At 21.2% G+C, this 15569-nt stretch overlaps 1 protein-coding gene across 4 annotated transcripts in view; it reads left to right on the forward strand.

Moving 5' to 3' along the window:
• LOC122507350 (epithelial discoidin domain-containing receptor 1-like) overlaps positions 1 to 4052 on the forward strand; it is a 267483-nt gene extending 263431 nt beyond the window's left edge. For 2 of the 4 annotated variants that reach the window (XM_043620013.1, XM_043620020.1), the window contains 2 exons: positions 938 to 1079; positions 2826 to 4052. In XM_043620013.1, the coding sequence (XP_043475948.1) occupies positions 938 to 1079; positions 2826 to 3167 (484 nt within the window). In that variant the 3' untranslated portion in view covers positions 3168 to 4052. The remainder of the gene's footprint in view (positions 1 to 937; positions 1080 to 2825) is intronic. The other 2 variants (XM_043620026.1, XM_043620030.1) reach the window with 2 other exon arrangements.
• Positions 4053 to 15569: the final 11517 nt, after the last annotated feature.

Below are 15569 nucleotides of genomic sequence, written 5' to 3' on the forward strand. Positions count from 1 at the left end.
ATTATTTAGATATTTGTATCATAGCAGCATTTTTGCTTAGCTCTGGACCAATGATGATAAAATGATATATTTTATAGCTAAATTTGCATAAACGTTGTTTATCGCGTTTCCGAGTGAATCCTGTTGGCAACTATTGTTCATGGAAAGTTTGCAAGCCGCATCATAATCTGAACAGAGTGTGCACAACTAGCTGCAAGCACAATTTTAAGCTTCCGGCACGCCGCATGCACAGAATGCGCACATACGTATGCAGATATGCAGCTGCAATGTCATGCATTGCATGCCACTGTCGTTTCCAAATCGATCTCTAATCTTTTTTTTTCCTTTTTTCATTTATATCTATTTCTTTTCTCCATGCGGGCAGCAAAAAAAAAATTGCATTAAAAGCGTCTGAATTCTTTAAAGAAAAATGAAAAGAAAAAAAAATGCGCACTCTATAATCGAAAGCCAATAATTTCAAGTAAAGTCGGTCATGGAATAAATTTCACATTCAACATTTATCCAATATCTTCTAAGCTTTAAACTTGTATATTCAAATAGACTTGTATATTTTAAGTATTATAATCTTATATAATATTGGCGAATATTCTTTTGTTAGTCAAGTATTTCATTTAAATATTTAATATTTAAATATTTATTTAAATTACAAAAATTATTAAATATTAAAATATTGATTTAAATTCTTTAAATATTATTTTGAAATTATTTATTAATAAATTACTTTATATTAAATAAACAATTTAAATCACAGATTTTTTAAGGATATTGCAAATTGAGACAAAAAATGTATCAAAACGTTGTTTCGCAACTATTTTGATACATTTCTTGTCTCGATTTGAAATCCTTAGAAAGTCTGTGATAATAAAATGTTATTTGTGACATTATAATTTCTTGTCTCGAAGACACAAAAAAATTACAAAAATACTTTCTTTTTTAGGAATTGTTTAGTTGGAAAGGCATATCATGTAAAAATATCGGATTTTGGAACTGATAATGAACTATACGCTGGTGATTATTACAAAGTTGATGAAACTATTTCTCTACCTTTACGTTGGATGGCCTGGGAATCATTATCATTGGTAAGTACTTTTCTTTAATAAAAAAAATGAAGTTTTTCAGTCATGTAAATAATTTTAAATTTATTAAGTACTATAAATTTGAAATTTTAAATTATTTGAATTTATCCTGTAGATATATTTATGTCTGACTAAAACCAGACTACAAGAATGAAAAAAATTTTTAAACTTCTTTGTCTGACGAAAAACTGACTTATACTACTAGTATAGGACTTATTAAAAATTTTAACATTTATGTCTAACTAAAACCTGTTATTACTACTTGAGCGAAATAATTCTTTAAAATTATTTTGTCTGATGAAAAACTGACTTCTACCCCTAGTACAGGATTTATTAAAAAAAAAATTTATTTGTCTCTGCTATTGATAACGTGAAGTTTTAAATATTAAGTCTGACCGACATTTGTCATTACTACTTGAAATAATAATTATGTAAACTTGCTTTGAATTCAAATGGCCATCGGTTTTTTTGTATGCAAGATATCAACTTCCGGTTGGTACCAAAATACCACCTTTGCGCCCATGATGCTAACATAATTTTTTGTCCTAACTGCATGGAAAGTATGTCATTGAGGGCACGGACGATTAAACGCTCATATTAGTTAAAAATTAAACTCTATATAAATGTTAACTCTTTGAAGTCTATAATGATACAAGTTTTAATATAGAAATAAGAAAACAATGTATTTTGGAAATATAGTAATTGCCAATTTTTATAACTGAAATGTGAACAAAACCAAATGTGTCATAACTTTTTTTAGAGAAAATCGAAAAAAAATTACACATTTTTCTAGACAAAATAAAACAAGTTGAAAATGTTTGCATTTTTATAGTCAACATAAAAAGAAACTCGAAAATATCACATTTTAATGAAGAAAATCGAATAATTAACATGCGGGCGCAAAATACTCTTCCGCCTGCTCGAAGGTAGGGGAAGCGGGCGCAAAATATTTTGCGCCCGCTCGGAGGTAGAGGAAGCGGGCGCAAAATATTTTGCGCCTGCTTCCCCTACCCCTGGGTGGTAATGAGTTACTTTGCGCCTGCTCTAAGTGCCCGAAATTACATACTTTCCGTGCAGGTAGGACAAAAATATATTTGAGAACGATTTTTGAGATTTTAGAAATTTTAAATTTTCAACATGTAAATTTTTTTTTATTCAAATGGACATAGCTTTTTTTGCATGCAAGTTATCAACTTCCGGTTTGAACTAAAATGAAGCTTGACTCTTGGCCTAACTTTTGTCTCATTACGAGTAGTGGCTAGGAAAAATATTTGAGACTGTTTTTTATGATTTTAGAAATTTTAAATTTTCAACATTATTCAAACATTATTCAAAAATAAAGCTTGACTAATTCCCTAACTTTTATCTTCTTACGGGTCTTGGCTAGGAAATATATTTGAGAACGATTTTTGAGATTTTAGGAATTTTTTTTTCAAATTTAAACTTCTTTCAATTTAAGTGGCTATAAGTTTTCTTGTATGCAAGATATCAAGTTCTGATTGGTTCTGGTATTATTTATAAATTAGTAAAAATTACTATTCAGTGGTAAATTTTACTAATTTAATTGATTTTGAATAGAATATAATTTCATTAAATAAATTTTACTCAAAATATATGAAAAATAGCAAGTTAAGAAGTTGAAAGTTTAAAAATTACGAGTTAAAAATTGTAAGAAAGTATTAAATATATAAATAATTGGTAAAATGAGAAAAATAATTAATTGGATTTTTTTGTTTTTGAAAAATATAGGGTAAATATACAACGAAAAGCGACGTTTGGTCGTTCGCAGTGACTCTTTGGGAAATTCTAAATCTTGGAAGACGAGTTCCCTACGAGCATCTCACAGACCAAGAATTAATGCAATGTTTAAAGCAATTGCATTGCAATAGCAGCAGCGATTCAACTGAAGACAACGAAAAAGAAGACGTCCTCACATTATTCGACTATCTACCAAGACCAACTGCCTCATCTAAGGACATTTATGATCTCATGCTAGAATGCTGGCGACGAGAAGATTTCGAGAGACCCACATTCCGAGAGATATCGCTCTTTTTGCAAAGGAAAAATCTTGGTTATGCACCAACCTCTTGATATTAGGATTTACTCACTGCAAAATACAAAGGTACTTATGATAAAATTCTTTACAAATAAAAGAGAGAGAGAGAGAGAGAAAAACAATAGAGAAAGAAATGGAACTCGAGAAATCTTAAGAATTTCTGCTTCTCCTGATTTCTTGATATAAAAATAAGAAAAGTGTCAAGACCCATAAACTCAGGACTGATAAAAATTATTTATATAAAATATATATATTCGACTAGCGAATATTTTATAGTGTTGACAATTTAAGAAATTAGGAAGGAAATTTTTTCAGAATATTGTCACACGAAATTTGAAATTGTTAAATTTAGTCGAAGATATATGTCTGTCAATTCTAAAGTATTAACTAAAATTTTCAAAATTATGCGATTTTTTCAAAATTACGCAAATTTGTTTATCAATTTCCTTTAGTTATTTAAGCATTTGTTTTTGACATGAATTTTAGTTGATATTTATGAAAAATAGAAGTAGAAAAGTGAGTGGAAATTTTATTGACTTCTTTTTGTGAAGTTTAAGGAAAGGAATGAAAATTTTTTACTTTGACTTTCACTTGTTATTTTCACTTTTTAGAATGTGGAAATAAAAGTTGGAGTGAAAGATAAATTTTTCCATATTTTTATCGCACATCTGAAACACTCAATGATCGTAGTGAATTTGCTAAATACTATGGCTATGACACATCATAATTGTAACTCTCTATAATAGGTGGGATCAATGAAACTATTAGATTAATATTTGTAAATATTATAGTTGTATATGGTAGAAATCGTTATTGCTGCGTATTAATAATATTAGTAATAATAATAATAGTGAAAATAATTATAATTATAAATATAACTATAATTGTAATAGTAACATTAATAATAATAATATAATAATAATATTAATATTATTAATATTACCAATAATAATATATACATCCAGAAAAAAAATGTATTTCAAGTTTAGACAAATTTTTATTAGTGACAAACTAAATTTTGGTATAAACTAAATTTTATTTCTTATAAAAAAGAAAGTAAATTTTGTTTGTTACAAAATAAATTTTAATTGGAAACTAAATTTTGTTTGCTACAAACTAAATTTTATTTTTTAGAAAACAAATTAGATTTTGTTTGTTAAAAACTAAATTTTATTCGTTCTAAAAAAACTTTAATTAGAAACTAAATTTTATTTTAAACTAAATTTTATTTCTTGCAAACTAAATTTTTTTTCTTACAAAACAAAATAGATTTTTTTTGTTTCCAACTAAATTTTATTGTAAAGTAGATTTTTTTTGTTTCCAACTAAATTTTATTGTAAAGTAAATTTTTTTTGTTACAAACTAAATTTTATTCTTTACAAAACAAAGAAAAAGTTTTTTTGTTATAAATTAAATTTTATTTCTTACAAGGAAAAATAGATTTTATTTGTTACCAAATAAATTTTAATTAGAAACTAAATTTTGTTTTAAACTAATTTTTAATTCAAAACTAAATTGTGTTTGCTACAAACTAAATTTTATTTTTTACAAAACAAATTAGATTTTGTTTGTTAAAAACTAAATTTTATTCGTTCTAAAAAAGCTTTAATTAGAAACTAAATTTTGTTTGTTACAAGCTAAATATTATTTCTTACAAAACAAAGTACATTTTTTTGTTATAAACTAAATTTTATTACAAAACAAAACAAATTTCATTTTGTATAAACTGAATTTTGTTTCTTACTTACTAAATTTTATTTTGTTCAAACTAGCAAACATTATTGAGATTTAATAAATTTAATTTAATGGAAATACTTTATTCAGTTCAGAGAAACTCTACTGTCATTTTAATAAATTTTATTTTGTTTAAAGAATAATTTTATTGTTAAACAAACTTTATTGAAGTTTAATACTATTTCTATTAAAAATCAATTTTACTTTATTCAACTAAATTTTATTTACTTTATTAAACGAAATACAATTTATGTAAAATAAATTGTATTTTATTTAAATATTAAAATTGAATTAAATAAATATTATTTGTATTATAAATAAATGTTATTTCGTTCAACTAAATTTTATTATAAGCAAACTTTATTTAATTCAAATTATTTTGTATTTTAGTTAAAAATAAGATATTTTTTTATAAAAATTTGCTCCGTTTAATTAATATTTATTTGAATTAAATGAATCTTCTATTTGTGTTAAATAAATTTTATTTAGTTTTTATAAATTTTGTATGATTCAAATAAATTTTATTTGATACAAATAAACTTTATTTAGTTCAAATAAATTTTATTTGTTTCAAACAAAAAAATATTTGTATTAAAAATATTTTATTTAATTCAAACTAATTGTATTTTAGTTGTTTCAAACAAACTTCACTTAAAGTAAATTAATTAATTTCAAGTTAATTATATTTTATGCAAATAATCGTGACATATTTTGAATAAAAAATATATCTGGTTGTGTATATAATCAATAATGTAATAGTAATAATATTAATAGTAAAAATAATAATCTTAATAATAATTGTATAGTAATAGTAAAATTAATTCTAATTTTAACGAATAGGAATAAAGATAAAAATAAGAATATTATTATTAATTATAGTATTAATTAATATTATTATTGTAATATGAATATTAGTTATAATGTTGATATTAATTGTAATATTAAAATTAATTATGATAATAATATTAATGTTGAATATTAATAATTATTATTTATTATTATTTATTAATAATTAGTAATAAATGTTAATATTAATTACAATATTAATAATGCTTATGATAATAATATTAAGTTACAATATAAATATTAATTGTTATAATAATATTACGTTACAATATAAATATTAATTATAATAATAATGTTAATCATAAATAACAATAGGTACATGACTTTCGTTGGTAACGTGACTGATAACGTGAATTATTTTTCAAGATGCAATTTAGTGAATAAATAGATCAAAGATCATTTGAAAACTAACGAATGGCTGACATATCGGATATAGATTATTTTTTAAAGCGATTACAACTGTCACTCTTGCGATGCTCTATTTATTACAAAATATGACAGTGACACTCGAAGTTAAACGAACAAAAAAAAAGACTTTGAATTTATATATATAAAAAAATATATATATTGAAAGCATATACAAGTAGCATAAATACGATAGTAATTAATTAATTAAAAAACTAATTAATTAATTAATCGATTTAAATGAGAAAAAAAATGTTACCGTTATTGCATTAAAATACTATTTATATATAAATAAAAAAAAATTGACGTAAAATCGCTATTCAAGGAATAGAAATTAATTAGCGAATTAGCCGTACGTTATTTATACAGAGTAAGCATAACGCTGCCTTTGGCTATATTGTTGCCCCTATTGCTAACAAGTAATTTTACTTGTTTACTGAATATGTGATAATTTATAAATCAATGTACCTATACCTATATGTACTATATCTGTCGATTCAATTATTGTAGTGGAAGAATTTATTTGCATTTCCTGATGGTATTTTATTTTCTCCTCTCAATTAATTAATAGTAAAGTTTAATTGAATTCAAATTCAATTTAATTGACTTAAATAAAAATTAATTTATAATTAATTTAAATTAGTGAGAAATTTATTGATTTTATTTTTAAATTAGTTAACCTAAAATCCAATGGAAAACGTTTGCCTATAAAAAACTATTTTTTCATATATATAAAAATAAGTTTATAAATTATTTATCTAAACTTTTTGAAACAAATCTTGAATAATAATTTTAATCTGTTTAGCTAAAAATCTTTTTTAAAGATTAAACAATTTTAATTTAAAAAGGAAATTAGTTTAGAGTATTTTTTAAAAAATTTTTTGAATTTTTTTTTCAACAATAGTTTCTTTATTCGCCTATCGCGATTAAATTTGAAGTCTATCATCATCATCATCATCAATATGCAAATTTTTCTTCCAGCAATCTTTGTATTAATCCAATAATCTACATCTCACTCTTGCGTGCCTCTTTCCAGTAAATAATTACATCATATCGTGTACAATGTAAATTATTTAAATATTTCCACTTTTCGTCGAAAAGCGATTTTTAATATTTCTGTAATTATTTTTTATTTTATTTTAATGCTTCTGTAAAATTTATACATTTTTTTAAATCATTATAATGAAATTCTTTTATAATGATTTTAATTTATTTAATTTACTCAAAATAATTATTAAATTTTTAACAGTAAAAATTCGAAACAAAAACATTGTTCAAAAGTGATAATTATTAATTTAAACAAAATTTATTTTTATTACGAATTACATTTTTAAAAATTGTAATTTAATTTTCTTTGATTCAAAAAAAATTTATTTGATTAAAAGGAAAATATCTTTGATTTATATTTTTTTATTTTTCTTAAAAAATTTTTTAAGTGCAAATAATGAAAAAAATCTAAATTTATAAAATTCATGAAAAAATATTGAAAATATTTAAATAAATTTGTATTACTTTATCATTTTAAAAGTCTATACATACGATATCGTATAATATACTAATAACAATGAAAACTATTTCAAAGAAAAAATGTGAAGAAAAAATAAAATAAAAAATGATTGTGAAATATTATTGTAAATGAAATCTTCGCTTTATCTCTATATATATTGTACTAATAATAATTATATTGTATTTAATTCATTTTAAAAATGAACGCTCTGCGATTAAGTTATTATTTTTTTATTATACATATCTAAACGTAAGAAAAAAAAATGTATTTTTCACATTCGCCGCTTTAAAATTGTAGAATGAACAAATTTTCACTGCGTAAATTTGTAAGTTTATAGATTTTAGATGTAGAAAAAAAATTTTCTCTCCTGCAAAAAAAAATTATTACATTTTTGCAGACTTGAGTTTATGGAAAGGAATTTCTTTTTCATTTCAAAGAAAAAGCGTAATTTCCGTTTTTCTTGCACAAAAATTCTATTTTAATATTTGAATGTTGATGATTCAAATTGTAAATGATTCAAAATTTATTTATAATTATAAACAAATAATGTTAATTATAAATGAGTCTTTACAATGATTATTACAAATGGTTTTTACAATTTTTATAAGTAATTTTTACAAACAGTTAAAATTATTATTATAAATAGTTACAATAATTAGTATAAATAATTATTTAAATTAATTATTATAAATAATTTTTCACCCAGAAAAAAGTTTTTATTGATTTAAAGAAATCATTTGCTTGACTTGTTTCTTCGATTGGAAATTAATTTTTCTTTGATTGTTAAGAATTTTTCTAAACATTATTTGTAATAATTATTGTAAAATCGTATTATCGTCTATGATAATTTATTATGATTATAAAGAAATTTTTAATTATTTACAATTAATATTTTATTAATTAATCATATAAATATGAAATCAATCGCTATTATTGCAATATATTTATAATTTATTTACAAATGTTTCCTAATTATGAATTAATTATAAATTTATAATTATAAATTATTTAAGTAATTTAATATAATCATAAATTTTTAATAATTTATAATTATAACTATACAGAAATAACATTAAATTATTTCCATTTTAATTTTTTTAATATCCCATCAGTTGGTGAGCTCTTTGATAGTTCCCAAAATGTACTAGAGAAATTTAGAAACTAAAATTATAAATCATTCCCCTAAAGCTCTTATTGTAGTTTTATGAATAAAAAATGTAACTGACAATCACGCTTAAATCTTAAAGACTGAATTTTTTTTTCATATTCAACATTAATGGTTACACGCTATTCTAATCGAAAATACGAAAAGTATTTTAAAAAATCTTTTACTTTTGGTAGTTTTTGTTTTTCTTTTGCTAAATAAAAATTAGAAAATCATATACAGAAAAAAGTCATATCATCTCTTTTTTCAAAATTAAAATTTTAAAATAATATTTTATCAATTTAAACAAAATTTTTAAATTTAAATTCTATTATATTTATTTATTGTAAATACTATGTATATATAAGTTTGTATAAACTAGAGCTCACCCATTTTTTTACTAAAGATAGTTATAAATTTATTTTTTCCCCAATAATTTTTATATTCTTGTAAATATTATCAATTTTCTTTTTTACTTTCCTTGAGAATTTTTTTTACCTATATTTTAATTTTTTCTCATAAAAATTAGAATATAAACAATATTTGCGCACTTATGTATTTGAAAATTAATTACGCATAAATGTATATCAATGAATAATATATATATATATAGAAATGGTAAAAAAAGGAAAAATAAAAATGTACAACGACTTAGTAACTAAACTGCCTGTATTATAAAAAGCGATAAGTGAGAATTAAATCGAAGAAGCGTATAAAAAATATTATAAAAATAACGTAGTTCTGTATATATTATACATATTTAAATAATAATTAACAAATATTATTATGTGAAAAATGCGTAGATTTAAAACTAGTCATTGTATATGTACAATATTATTTCCAGAGTAAATAATTTTAAAAACTGTGCAAAAAGAAAATAGTAATTAAAATAAAAAATATTTGATATAATTAATTTAAAAAAAGAAAAAAAAAAGAAAACATCGATTCAAAGTGTCTCGAGAAATAAAACACAGATTTTAGAATATTATATATTATATAAAATTTTGAGAAAGGGAAAACAAAAAATTTTTCAAATTCAACGAATTATATTTAACAGAAATCAATTTTCCAAAAAAAAAAAATAGGCGAAAATAAAATTGTAAAATTTGAACAGCAAACTGTTCAATAGAAATGTTTCTTTCGCACACTGCCTTTATGACTAATAAAAAAAATAGAACAGAAAAAAATTTTTTTTTCTGATGTTAAAAATTATTGAAAATATTCAAATATTGAAAATTATTGCCATATATTGATCCGTTCCATTTTGCTATGGATCTTTTTTATTTCGAAACAAAAAAAACAAAAGAATTGAATGTGTACAATTAGGTTTAGAACTCTGTCATAATTATATTATATTATTATACATAAAATCCTATGTGATAATTATAAATTAATCCCCCCGCGTGATGGAGAAAACTACAAACTCTCATACTATGATATTATCATTAATTAAATAAATAAAGAAAAAGGAAAAAAATCGCCTCCTTTTCAAGCGGAAAAAAAATTACCAACAGTCATTAAAAATAAAATTTTCTCTATAAAATGTAATGAAAATTACTTGAAAAATTTTTTATACATTTTATGAAAAAATTTAACAGTGGATTTATTTGATTGTTGGCTTTAAAAAAAAAGCTATTTTCATTGTTGTAATTAATAAAAAGAAGAAGAGAAAAATAAAGAAAAATGCATTGTTCAAGGTTTTAGTATGTAACATACTGATTAAAACGAAAAAAAATGTAATTGCAGTAATTATACGAAGAGAGTAATAAATCAGTTGCTCAAATTGTAATGCTTATTTCTACAGCAATAAACATAATTGGTGGATTAAAATTATTAGAGAATTTTTATTATTTTACAAATGATACATTAAATTGCATGTTATTCAAAAATTAAAATGTATAAAAGTTTCAGTTTGTTGGGATAAAAAATTATGTTTCTTTTTTTTCTGTAGCATTTTATACAATTCTTTAACATTTACATAATAATTTTTATTATATTTTATATTTTATTATAATATAATTTTTATTGTCTTATATTTTATTATTATTCGGTAATGATTTATTTATTATTATTGTTTTATTATTCTATACTGCAGTTGAAAATTATTATTACATACAGTATTTAAAAATTATTATTTATTAATGTTGTTAATTGTTTTTAAGTAATTCTTGAATTAATACTTTCATTTTTGTATTTTTTTTTTATTCTTTGTTATTCAAGAATATATTTTTCTTAATTTTAAAATAAATTAGTTATTAGTTAATATATGAAAAAGCCTTAAATTTTATTTGTTATTTTGATGAATGTAATTTTTATAAATAAAAATTAATTACAAAATATGTTTTTAGAAAAATTTACAGATTTAAAATTTTTATTTTAAGTTAATTATAATTTTATTAATTATAATTAATAATGATATTGACAACAGTAATATCAAAAATTTAATTATTGAATTTCATTAAATTTTTAATAATTAATAACAATTTAATAAAATCTCCTAATTTCTTAGAAGCAGTGACTGAAATCCTTCGTGAGAGATCGGAAGAAAAATGGGAGTCGAGACAAGGCACCGAAACATGATACGAACTTGCCCGGAAATATTCGAGACCTCATTAGTAGCTTAGCTCTCATTAGATTAGGACGTTATTTGCAAAGTATTATTAATATTTTTTTTTTAATTAAAAATAGCGAAAGACTTTTTTGTATAAAGTGCTTTTGAAAAAAATTTAGCTAGATATTTTTAAATAATTTAAAAAATATATAATAATTATTATTAAATTTTTATAAATTAATTAGAAAAGTAGAAAACTAAGTAGGTGACTTTAGGCAAGAGAAAATTATTTTCAATGTTTTTTCAAGTGATTTAAAAACGACAAGAGGAGCAAATACAAGACGCAATAAGGGGTAAGTCTATGAAATATCAATATTAGTAATTCATACACTCAAAAAAAATGTTTTATTTAAATCTAAAAATCGTTTTTTTAACTGCATTCTATTTTAGTGAAAATTCAAATTCAAGTTTCTAGAAATGAAAATAGGAGAAGTATTGAAAAAAATAAGAAAAATTAAAACTAAAAATATTAAAAATAGAAATATATTTTACAAATTTTAATTTAATTATTCTTAAAAAATTAAATTTTTTTTTATAAAATATTAAAATTTTGCATTTTAAAACATTTTCCCGAAACTGAAAATAATATTAGATAATTATTCACTTTTAATTTTAAAAGTATAAAACATTTAAAATAAAAAAAGTAAAAAATAAAACTTTTTAAATATTAAATTTTTATTAAAAATAAGTTATTAAAATTGTTTACTAATTTTTATTGCAAGAATTTTACACTTTTTTCAGTAATTTCAATTTTTTTCTACTAAAATTTTAGTTGAAAATTATTATTTTTATATTAATCGATAAACTATTCAATAATTCCTAGTCAGAAAAAAAAGTTCATCCCCTATTGTAAATAAGAAAGTTGATGACCTTGGGTGTTATCTTTGTTGTTAGGAAATTTGTTTTGTGCGGCAAATAAAATTTATTGAAAATTCAAATTTTAAATATTATCTAATAAATTTATTAATTTATATTTCCATTATTTATTATTAATTTCGATTTAAAAATCAGTATTAAAAATAAATAAAAATTGAGCAATAAATAAAATTAAAAGTTTTGTAATTATAGACAAAAAAAATAAATATAAGTTATTAAAAATTTTAATTAATTTAATTAATTTAATTATTTTAATTTTTATTTTAATTAATTTTTTTTTATTATTATTATTATTGAATTAGAAAAACAAAAAAAAATAATCAGCATAAAAATATTATTTCATTTTTACAAATTTTATTTTCGTACTATAAAATTTGAGTGGAAAATTACTGAAAATTTTGAAATTAAATAATTTATTTAGTCGACGTTGAAATTATTCAGAATTACAAAGGAAAGTTAATCCCCTATTGTAAACAAGATAACGACCCTGACTATTGTTAATAAAAGTTGTTTTCTTTCCGTCCTTGTCTATCTTCTCTTTGAGGGCAATAAAAGTACGAAATTGAAATTGAGCCCTTTTCCCTTCTTTTCTTTCCTTCGTGGAAAAATTTCCCCTTCTACCATGAGATTGACATAAAGTCCCAGTTCTCCGATCTCCTTTGATGAGGAAAAGGCTAGAAATAATTAAATTCACTTTTTCATTTGATAGGATATTCAAGAATTCTCTGAACAATAAAACAATTTTAAGAAGAGGAATTTTCCATCAATTTTCGGTCATCTCTGATTTAATGAGTAAGTAGCAAAAAATATAACTATTTATTTTAAATAAACAATTTCTAATTATTAGATATTTGTAATTAAAATTATTAGAAAAATACCACTAATTGAAAATAGTATTTAAAATTACAAAAATTCTAGCAATTTATTTTAATTATTTTTTTATTCATTGCGTTTTTTTAATTCTTCTAATTGTGAATTATTTCATATATTATTTTTCTTTATTTCCATTGATACATTATTTTAAATATTTTAATTAATAATTTATTTACTTATTCAAAAGTTAAAAGATAAAAATCAATTTTTTTAATTATAACTTTTTATTTAATATTGATACATTATTTTAAATATTCTAATTAATAATTTATTTACTTATTCAAAAATTAAATAATAAAAAACGATTTTTTGTATAATATTTTTTTTTAACAGTGCTTACTATTAGTAATCAATTATTTAGGAAATAAAAAAACATTCTTTTTTAATAAAAACATTTTATTAAGTCTCATAATTATATTGTTAATTTTAGTACAATTCTTTATAATAGCAATTTAAAATTTATTTTTTAAAAAAAATTTTTCCAATAAAAAATTACTAAATTTCCTATTTTTTAAAAAATTAATGTCCACTGCTGTACCTTATTTCGAGCAGTAATTACTGGTTATAATTTTTTTTTATACGCATCAATATTTACTGAGTTAGTAAAAAAATTAAAATCGTTTCCTAATTAATAGATTTCTTTTAAATTAGATGTTTTTCTCAAATTTCTATTTTTCAAACATTTATATTTTTCAAACATTTATGTCCACTGCTGTACGTTATTATAAACAGTAATTACCACTCATAATTTTTTTCATACGCAGGAATATTTACTGAGTTTGTAAAAAAATTCAGACCGTTTCCTAGCTAATAGATTTCTTTTAAATTAAATGTTTTTCTCAAATTTATATTTTTCAATCATTAATATCCACTGCTGTACGTTATTATAAGCAGTAATTACCACTCATAATTTTTTTCATACGCAGGAATATTTACTGAGTTTGTAAAAAAATTAGGTACAATTTATTTGATTTTTTCATTAATATGTTTTAATCTAATTAACTATATATTGCTTCCTTGAATTAAACGTGTAGTTAGATAAAATAAATAATATTTTGTAGCTGTATAATTAAAAAAATTTTAAACGTAGGAATTAATTTTAACAATTTATGTACTTTTTTCTACGATTTAAATTTTTTTTACAGAGACATATTTTTTTGGAGCCATCGAAGAGAAGTCTACAACGAAACAAGAGTCGAAAGAAGACACCGTCGCGTAATTGAAAAATGATTTAAAAATCTTCGATATCTCATGAAGTATTTAGCTTTTATTGTATTAGGAAATATTATTACTTAGCTAGGGATTTTGAAACTAAAAAAATACAATTGTATTAGCTAGGAAATTATCAAAGTATGTAAGTAGTTTTAAGTAGAAAACAACATTTTTTATTCTTCAAAAGGATTCATCATCCGGCGTCAACTTTATCTCAACATTAAGGGGTAAGTCAAAAATAATATTTTATTATTCTTTATCTTCTCCTACACCCAGAAAATGTTTTATTTAATTAAAAAAATCTATTAACTTTATTCTTTACTTTAAAAAAATTATTTTAAATTAATTTAAATAAAATTGTATTAATGAAAATTTTTTTTAATAGCATATTACTTTCTTCTTTTTCTAATAATAAGACTTTACTCCATGATGTCTGCTATCTGAAAGCGCCATTTTGGTGCATTTTAAATAAAAATTGTTCTAATCTCTCTCTAAATTTGAATCAAATGAAACCTATTGTTTTGAATGAAAAAAAAATTCATTATCAGAAGTATTAAAAATTCGACATATGATTTTAAAAATAGCAATACTTAAAGAATCTGCTTTTAATGAAGCGACAGCTGGGTGTAGGTTTTAGTTTAAACAGTAGTTAGTATTTATTGTGGACACATGCTTCTAAAAATTGAGAAATCACTGACCGTTAGACACCCTGTTAAATTTAGACTTTGGGCAAGTTAAATTTATTTCAATTAATAAACCGTCAATTGAAACGAAAGTTAATCTATAAGTTTAAAACATTTAAATTAGTCGAATTTAAAAGTTTAAAAATAATTATAAAAATTTAATATTCTAAAGTTTGAAAATAAATTGAAATATCATTTTCTCAATTTTTAGAAATATTAAACATTCATAGTAGATTATATATTTTTATTGACAAAAAAATTAGTGCGTACTTTCGTCGTGCCAAAAAAAAAGATTTCCATAAATTGCAAAAAAAATAGTACTAAACCTTCTCGTAAGTTATATTTTACAAATTTTGCAAATTTTTAATTACCTACAAATATTCTGTTTTTAAATTTTAGTAATTAATTTAAATAATTTCATTTTCTTAATTAAATTTTTTATTCATTTCTTCCTTTAACTTTTTCCTTAATTTCTTTATTAATTTTTTCGATTTTAATTGTGTATTAATTTTAATTCACATTTTTTCTAATGCAACTTAGGCGTAT

This window comes from Leptopilina heterotoma, unplaced genomic scaffold (assembly GCF_015476425.1).
Source record: "Leptopilina heterotoma isolate Lh14 unplaced genomic scaffold, ASM1547642v1 Lhet_114, whole genome shotgun sequence".
NCBI lineage: Eukaryota > Metazoa > Arthropoda > Insecta > Hymenoptera > Figitidae > Leptopilina > Leptopilina heterotoma.